This window comes from Poecilia reticulata, chromosome 9, assembly GCF_904066995.2.
Source record: "Poecilia reticulata chromosome 9, P_reticulata-male-v2, whole genome shotgun sequence".
NCBI classification, from domain to species: Eukaryota; Metazoa; Chordata; class Actinopteri; order Cyprinodontiformes; family Poeciliidae; genus Poecilia; species Poecilia reticulata.
The window spans coordinates 16,907,046-16,915,975 of record NC_088838.1 but is presented as its reverse complement, the minus strand read 5'-3'; the positions used below and the strand labels follow the sequence as shown (position 1 = coordinate 16,915,975).

The window sequence follows — 8,930 nt, the reverse complement described above, 5'->3', positions numbered from 1 at the left end:
ACTGGTGGCACTGTAAGTGAGTACTTGTGTTTGGTTATAATTGCGGGGGAGTTGCCTCTCTGTATCGTCTTATGTATACAGTTTGGTCAGAATATCATCACCCTTACCGTAATTGCAAACATCTGAATACAAAACAAGGCACTGGAGCGATTATTTCCATTGCATGGGTGAATTTTCTGTTCTAATGAGCGTATACAGTTCAAGATAAACATAGAATTTCTTGAGTTTTGTGTGTCTTGTGTTTTAATATGAAATATTTTAAACCTTCTATAGACAAACTCAGCCATCTGAAAAAAATTACCATTCTCGAAATTGTCATTTTTCCCACATATTGCAAAACTTTGCCTCAGAAATGGATGTGATCCCCTTGGGTAATATTTAAACAGCCTGCTGATGTGTATAAATCTAAGGCAGATGTTTTCAGTCTCCTTATGATTCCAGGTAATGTCCTCTACACGCCACTGCAGCCCTTTTTTTCTCTAATCTAGTGCAGGCTTGCAGGAAAAGCAGGACAAACAGGGTAAGACTTGAGTGGAAATATGGAACAATAGACGTCTGGTTCACGCTTTCTCTGCTGACCTCAAGCATATTTTAACAGCTGTTTGTCTAAGACAGAGAGAGACTTTTACCATTCCTCGGAGCATTTCCATTGAACATCCGGCTGAGTCTGGCTCTCTGGATTCTGACCAAACGGCTGGCAAACTTCAGCATTATATCAGCTGTGGGATAAAACTCGAAGTGCATTGCAAAGTATCCAAACCCCTTCAACGCTTTCATGATTTATTATGTTACTGGATTTATATTGGGATTTATATAGACCTATTCAATGTAGAATACAATGTTGAAGTTGAAGAAAAAGTGTTCATGGTTTTCAAAATTTCTTTTCCCAAATAAAACTCTGAAAAGTGTGGTGCGCTTTTGTTTTCAGACTCTAAAATATAATCTCAGTATAAATTGTGAACACTTGGAGGATTGCTAGAGAATATTATTGAGAAAACAGCATCATAAAGGCCAGGATCAGCAGCCAGGTGAGGGATAAAGTTATGGAGAAGTTTAAAGCAACATTAAGTTATAAATCAGCATCCCAAGTTTGGATCCAACTTGAGACCATAGTTCATCTTTCAGCAGAAAACGACTCAGCCACAGCTGAACGACTTACCATGTGTTAAGATGGCCCGGTCAAAGTCTAGACCTGAATCCAATAGAGAACATGTAGCATTTCATTCAATCTAAGTGAGCTTGGGCGATTCTGAAAGACAAAGTTTTGACTCTGGTAAGGGACAAAATATACACAAATGGTTGCATACATTTTTAGTTGTAAATATTTGTTTTTCCCTACAAAACACCATTTAGATACGGTAAATAAACATATTGTTTTTAATAATGTTTTTGTAATCCAAATAAAAGATAACATTTTAAGACTTGTGCACATTAATCATCTAATTTAAGTAATTCTATATGTTTGCAATGGACAGTTAAAAAGAAAACCATTTTGTACTTGGTGTAAAAACACAGAGAAATGTTTCCTTTATAACGTTGGACATTTTGTTCAACAAAGTGATCGTATTTGTCACCTAATTTTCCTGACCAAGTTCATATCTTGCTTGTTAATGATCGCCCGTGTTTCTTTGATCTGTTTGTCTCGCGCGCAGAGATGTGACAGCTACGCCGTCACGTCCTCGGCTCTGTATGAATCAAAAATATGGCGGCTGCCATGGAGCTGAGATGCTGGGGAGGAGACTGGGGGCTTCCCTCTGTCCACACCGACTCTCTCGTAGTTCTGGTAAGATCCCCGTTTGCTCTCAACAAACTCAGTCTGTTCGTCCACAGCAGCTTTTAACAAGCCTGGGTACCTTTTTTTGGTTTTCGTTAGAGTGTCTCCTGTTGTTCCTCTCGTTAGCTTCAATGCTAACGCAGCTGCTGCAGTTTTGTTAGAAACAGTAGGAAGCTCTGTGGGATGAACAGATGAAATGTCCTGTCCGGCTGAATGCCGCAGCTCCACAGAAAGAGCTGCTGCCTGCAGAGGTTTGTCCTTCATGTGTAGCTGCCCGTCAGAAGTCACTCCTCATTTAAATAAATGTTGTCCTTCAAGGTCAGCTTGATAAAACTCTTGTTTTTGTTTCTTTTGACTTTATGTCAGTTTATTTGTTAGCTAGTCACTGACCATAAACCTGCTATGAAACCTGCAGGAAGTGTACGGTGGCGTTTGATTGCTGTAGGACGTGTTGTCATTGAACACATGCAGTACCAACTCTGGCCACAAGGGAGCACTTTTTCTTGTTTATAGTCATAATATAGTCATTTACAGTATTTTAAAGTATGTAGTATAAACTAGTGTTAATGATAACCTATTAGTCAAAAACATTTTGACTAAAATTGTATATTTTTTTGCATAATTTGTTCTCATTTTAGTTCTTATTCATTTTGCTCAAAAATATTTAGTAAATGTCATCAACTAAAATATTAAGTTAAAATGTATGCACTTTTCTTAATTCCTCCTATATCTGTAAGGACATTTACTTCTTTATACTTACACAGATTAAATATGTGTCTTATAATGAAAGGTGTATTTGGAAACAACTTTACATTAAGTCTTGTTCTTTAGTTTAAGTAAAAATACTCAGTATTTTTGTATTTGTGTAGAGAATTTTATTACATTGCACATTAGATCTTAGTGTACAGTCTATTGTATTTTTTTTATTATTGCTTATCTTTATGTGATTCAGTGGTAATAAAATGCATTGTATCAGATATTTTATTAATCCCTGTTTTGAAGATGTAATATTCTAATTTTCAGAAAGAACTGATCTGAGAAAATGTATTTATTTATTTTCCATATTTTGCCACTTACTGTTCATGTCCAACCTGGATCTTTCAGTGGACATGTACAAGCTTTTTTTAATCACGCAAAATGCAGCAGCTGTTAAAGTTTTACTGTTACTGATAGCGAGTCCCTTTCAAGTCAACGTTTAAAGCCTCGAACTATGGCTCTTAAACTGGGTTCTGCTTCAGATTTTTTTTTTATCTGAAGTAGAACAAATTGAAAACCATTGAACTGTTTTTGGTACATTTTTTCAAACAACAATAAAAGTCTCAAAGATGTCAGTTTGCGCTTTAGATGATGTGTATTGTAATATAATCCAGTTCAGATTGGACAAGTGGAGATGTTATTCATTCTGAAAAGCTGTGAAATTGCCCTTTAAAGTATGAAAGATGGATATGACTAAACATGTAAATGTCTGAAAAAATGTGGAATTTTGAAATAGAAAATTGTGAGAAATATTGATCTAAAAACAGTTTTTAGACAATGTTTTCTATCTGGATTTGTTATTTCTGCAGAAAACCTTTTGATACAAATTTTAATTTTCAATTTTCTCTTTTTCTTACCAGTTTTTCCTCCTTTTTTCCTTGCAGGCATATGCAAAGTTTTCAGGAGCGAAGCTCTCAGTTTCTCCTGTGGACTGGACATGGAAAACCTTAACAGGTGGGCCTCTTGTTGACCTGACCTGTGCAGCTCTGTGGTCAGAGTACCGTAACAGGAGAGGAGAATGCTCTTCCCTCCTGAGATGGTTTGTGCATTTTAAACATTGGTAAACTGTTTAGACATTGACTTTATTCATATCTTGTTCACAGGATCCATAGTTTAGTTTCTAATGAGGATGCTTTTTATCTATATCTGCATCATCACCTTCAATCTGCTCATTATTTTTTTCTCATTTGTCCACAGCGAGCGTCCCAGAGCTGGTTTGTGGAGACACTGTTGTTGAGGAACCAACACAGATTCTGAACTTCCTGAGGAAACAGGTGACTGGGTCGGCTTGTTCAGGGTCTACACAATGAGCACCAAGAAATCAGCCAACCGATACATTAGAAAACAATCTATTCTACCTTCTGATAGGTCTGAAAATCAGCCACTGACCCATCTTGCTCTGCTGTGAGAGGGCTGACTGACCAAGTCATGTTTTGCACATCCACGGTTAGCAATAGTCACCCCATGATTGACAACTTAGCGAGTCTGACCGGTATTGGCAGGTCGGACATTTTGAAGATCGTCGATCGGCCAGAAAACAGCAAACGGCGCACCCTAACGCGTAGCTACTGTTGCTTACATGAAGTCAGAATAATCTTACGATTTCTATTTGATCAACAACAGAATATTAGGATAGTATTAGCATCTTTACCTAGTTTACTTGGGCATAATGGTAATTTAACAGATTTACCACTTTTGGGTACTATTTAGATTATTTCATTGTTGCTTCTATTGCCAAACATGGCTTTGAATTTTAACTACAGCACACACAGCCAGTTGTTGTTTGCACTCTGACCACTAGTTGGCAGCACAGTGCTTGCACTTGACCCCTGCAATGTGAAGAATAGACATCAGCAGCTCTCTTGGCTGCATTAACAGCCAGAGGCAGTTTAAGGTGATTTTGTATCAGTGCTGTTAAACCCAACAGACCTAAAAGAAGAAAATAAGATTTTTCACGCATATTTGATGGAATCAGCAGTAATGTGCATCACTGTTGTTCTGTTCTTGCAGAGGTTTAATGCAGACTATGAGCTGACAGCCAGACAGGGAGCAGACACAATGGCCTACATTGCTCTACTTGAGGAGAAACTGCGACCAGCTCTGGTACCAGCGTTGCCCCTCTCACCTTTTTTTTTCCAAATAAAAAATGCAACAAAAAATTTCAAGACAATGTTTTTGTTTCCCACAGCTGCACACATTCTGGGTGGATGCAGAGAACTACAGCAACCTGACACGGCCATGGTTTGCTTCCCGCTCACCGTTCCCGCTAAACTTTTTCATCCCGAGTCGCCTTGCAAATGTTGCCCTCGCTCGCATCCTGGTAACCAGAGGAGAGGGGCTGCTGCACAGGATCTCTGAGGTGGAGGGAAAGGTAAGTCCGCCCAAAGCGCCGTTATCTCCAGCTGGTTTCCAGTCAGATGTTGGTATTTCATGGGTGATGCTTCTTTTCTGCTTCACATCAGATCTACAGTGATGCTAAAGAGTGCCTGAACCTCCTCTCCTACAGATTGGGAACTGCAGACTATTTCTTTGACAACTCGTGAGTTAATTCACCTTTTAGCAAATCTTTGTAAGCGTTTGTAAGTTATTATCTCTACATATGTCAATATGTCATTTACACAGGCCAACCAGTCTGGATGCTTTTGCCTTTGGTTTCTTGGCTCCGCTTCACAAAGCAGACCTGGCCAGCAGCCCTCTGCAGAGCCACCTCAGGCAGCTGGACAACCTCACTCGTTTCTGTGACAACGTCCTCGCAGCCCACTTCAGTCCGGATAAACCCTGTAAGATCGCTGCACGCAGTGGAAATATTCTGTAGGACTTAATCGTGATGAAATCACGTCAATAATGAGGATGCAAAACTAACACAACCACCTCTTTGCTTCTTTGCACCTGCTTTACTTTTCTGTTCTAATTCATCAAACCTCTCTCATTTTGATGTTTCTTCTTCTTTGTGTGTATCGTCCTCCTTCTACCTCTTTCCAGGTCTTCTTCCGCCTGTTCAGGAAACAATGGATGCCAACCTGCAGAAACTAACACAGCTTGTAAACAAAGAGTCCAACTTAATAGAAAAGGTGCTTCTGCTTTCCATTTCTCTTCTTTTGCATCTGTTCATTGGACGCTCTCAGCAGGCACCAACACAGTCGTGTATTTAGATGCTAAAATGGCAACGCAACATTAAAAATAAAGCAGAAGTTGGTATCTGCAAATTCTTTTTCATTCATGATGTTTAACTAGGTCATACCTGTGTGGCTCTTTCTTCAGATCATTTTAATGAGAATTAGCTGGTAGGGCTAGTAATGCTCAGATTAACCTGTCTGCAACATAAAGGGTCTCATCAATCTAATGAACAATCCAAACAATTCTCAGAAAAAACCCTTTCCCTAGAGATTTGTTTCCACTGCGCATCTTAATGGTTGAGCTCTGAGCTGGAGAGAAGCGACCACACCTCCAAGTTGTACATGTAAACTGGCTGAAGGAAGCTAGAAGGAAGTTGTGAATTTTTAAGGCCAGATCGTTATATTTAGTGATGCTAAGAGGAATGGCAAAAGTCTATAGCCTTGTTGTTATTAGCTTAAATACATTGGCTTAATAAAGCAAAGATTTAGGCAATATGAGCATCTTTTCATCTTATCTTGCAGACTTATGTTCTTTGAGCCAAACTGACCTGATCTGACTGGAACATTTACACTTTAAAAACTCAAACTTTTTTTGTTTGTTTTTTTTTTAACCTGTGATGTTCACAGGTCTGTTATCAGCTCAGTAGAATCTGTCGTTGTTGGCTTCTGCTTCATCACATTTACCAAACTTATTTTACTGTGTAACTGAACACTGTGTTATATGACCTTAGGTTGACCCGTTGCAAAGCAAAATAAATCTACAAACAAATATTTAGATATTTATTTGTGAAATTAGGCTTAAGGACAAAGATTACTGGTGTTGAATTCATGATTAGACGACATGTATGCGATGAGGAAAATGGACTTGTGAACATTTTTGACACAGAATGTTACACCAGGTTAAAATAATGTGCAAAATGCCATCTGCTTCACTTGGGAAGAAAATCTCTTTGTCTACATATTTTTTCATGCAGCTGAAAACAAAAGATAGTGTGTTCCTGTCCATGTAATGCTGAAATAAATATAGAACATAGAGAGGACATCCGCAGTGTGTGGCGTATTTAACAGTTGAGTAACAGTGAAGCAGGAACACAGAAATTGTGTTTTCCTAATTTGTTGGGATCATTTGAACATTGTTAGAGATCCTGAAATCAGTAAGGCAACTGTTTTAATGGGGTCTCTTAATAACTTTCTACATTATATATTTGCAGAAAGAGCTGAATTGTTTTTTTTTTATTTTTTTTATTTTTTGTAATTGTAGATGGATGACAATCTTCGCAGCAGCCCACAGCACAAACCTCACAGAACCGAACCCAAACCCAGTCTGTCTTCTTCAAAGAACTCTACCCCGGCCTAACGACCGACTGTCCAGCTCTGATCCAGCTGCACGACTCATCGGGCAGCGCCATGTTGACCTCAACCAAACCCAACATACTGACAAGGGGGGAAAAAAACTCATGAACCAGGACCACGTCATACTGTGGCTGAAATGGAAGAATTTTCATTAATCATGTTATTAAGACTGTATAATTAAGAGACTATTTTTATGACAACGACGATGGATTTTAAAGATGCTCATCAGGAACGAAGGAAAAGTGCATGTGAGATGTATTTATAAAAATGAAGAGAGCATGCATGTGGTCAAGAGTGGAAATCTACGAAGCGGTGCTGGATGACGAAGACGCGAAATATTGAAAGGGACACCAAAGGAACTGAAACGTCCAGAGAGGAATATCAGTGGTGCAGACTGCTTTTTTTTTTTTTATCGTTCTTCTGATTTTATTTAAAGGGATATACCTCTAAGTTCTTCCTGCTAGAGTTGATCTCTTGCAGCCTGTGTTGTGGTGCAGATTTTTGTTAAAGCCTGAGAATATTTAATATCCGTCCATTTAAAAAGCGTTATTTACTGTGGAGGGTCTATGCCGAGAGCACAAAATGTTTTATTTAGATTTTTCGCATCGGCTGTAAAACGTTTGGTAATTTCTTTTGCAGTAGTAAATCTAAAGTCTGCATGCAATCAGGATGGCAGGTATTTAGTCAGTTTTTCTTTGTCGAGGGTTTCTTGCATAGTTTTAAATAAGATGATTATAATTGCTTTGTTGTGATTTCCTCCTATTAGGGCTGATCAGCTTTATCAAAAACACTAAGGATTTGCACTTTGAATCGAGTTGCTCACGCATAACATTTGGGACTGATTCTGTGTGTGTGTGTGCATATGTGTGTCTTATGGTGACATTTAACAATCAAACCGCCTCGTTTGTTGCCTTCGTTTCTATGCAGCTATTTTTGCACATTTATTTGTTTTTTTCTGCCATGTTTTGCGTGATTTGCTGTGCCTGTTTATTTCCTCTGTTTAAACCCAAGTGAGTCTCATTTGCTGCTTTGCTTGTTTTTGTTTATGGACTGAATACTATGAAGTTCTTCATGCGTTAACAGGCCCCGTCTTTTCCATCTTCTGATCAGACTTCCTCACATTCAGTGTTACATTCCCTTTGAAGCGCCATCTTTTAGAAATATTGTTGCTGCCAGTCAACAGATGGTTGCAGTGTGCCTTCATGACTGCTGGTTTCTTCTTCCAAAATGTTCCTGTGAGTTTTTATACACACGTCATAAATGATATTTCCCATGTTTGTTGCTTTTATTCATAACATGCCTTTACATTATTTAAATACAGAAAGTACCAAACAGAAACGACATCTGTGGGTTTTTTAGGTTTTTTTTTCTTTTGTAAACCGAACAGACTCCTGGTGGCATTTCCAAACATTTAAATGGTGAAAATGATTCCTTCAGGTCACACAGGCAGGTTTTTGGGCGCCTCGTGCTTTCTCGTAACAACACCCACCTTTCCGATAAATGTGGCCCCTTGTTTGGATGTTGGAAAAGACACAGAACTTCAGTCTGGTTTTGGCTGCAGATGTGGAAAAATGACGCTTTTGTTGACATCAGATACAGGCTAAGCTGGTCTTGTAAAAAGAGGCTCCTGCTGAGGTGCGTTAGTTTTATAATGCCTCGCAAAAGTATTAATACCTCTAGAGATTTTTCATGTTTGGGTTCATTACAATCACAAATGTCAAAGTGTTTTTATTGGGGTTTTTACAGGGATTGTCCTGAATTTAGCTCAAACTATCTACCCATCAACTCTGACCTGTTTCCCCAGCTCTGCTAAAGAAAAACATCCTTCCTCACAGCGTGATGTTGAAGTGTTCAACATGATCAAGGATGGTAGCATGAAGAGCTAAAAGTTACATTTTGCCCCCACTTGTACTTGAACAACTTGTATACGT

The 8,930-nt window shown here is 38.7% G+C and overlaps 1 protein-coding gene across 3 annotated transcripts; it reads left to right on the top strand.

The window, feature by feature from the left end:
* The first annotated feature begins 1,645 nt into the window (after window positions 1-1,645).
* On the top strand, window positions 1,646-8,342 carry mtx3 (metaxin 3). 3 transcript variants are annotated; one of them, XM_008418826.3, is made up of 9 exons: window positions 1,646-1,783; window positions 3,415-3,484; window positions 3,728-3,804; window positions 4,541-4,633; window positions 4,719-4,901; window positions 4,993-5,069; window positions 5,153-5,310; window positions 5,513-5,601; window positions 6,908-8,342. In XM_008418826.3, exons 1-9 carry the CDS (start codon window positions 1,703-1,705, stop codon window positions 7,001-7,003), a joined length of 924 nt encoding a protein of 307 aa, XP_008417048.2. In that variant the 5' UTR covers window positions 1,646-1,702; the 3' UTR covers window positions 7,004-8,342. The 3 variants fall into 3 exon arrangements, with proteins under 3 accessions (XP_008417048.2, XP_008417049.2, XP_008417050.2); XM_008418827.3 differs by lacking the exon at window positions 4,541-4,633; XM_008418828.3 differs by lacking the exon at window positions 5,513-5,601.
* The last annotated feature ends 588 nt before the right edge of the window (window positions 8,343-8,930 follow it).

Coding starts and splice junctions, on each gene's coding strand:
- mtx3 (XM_008418826.3), top strand. CDS start 1,703: ATGGCGGCTGCCATGGAGCTGAGATGCTGGGGAGGAGACTGGGGGCTT. Junction 3,485..3,727: donor GACATGGAAAACCTTAACAG/GTGGGCCTCTTG, acceptor ATTTGTCCACAG/CGAGCGTCCCAGAGCTGGTT. Junction 4,634..4,718: donor AGAAACTGCGACCAGCTCTG/GTACCAGCGTTG, acceptor TGTTTCCCACAG/CTGCACACATTCTGGGTGGA.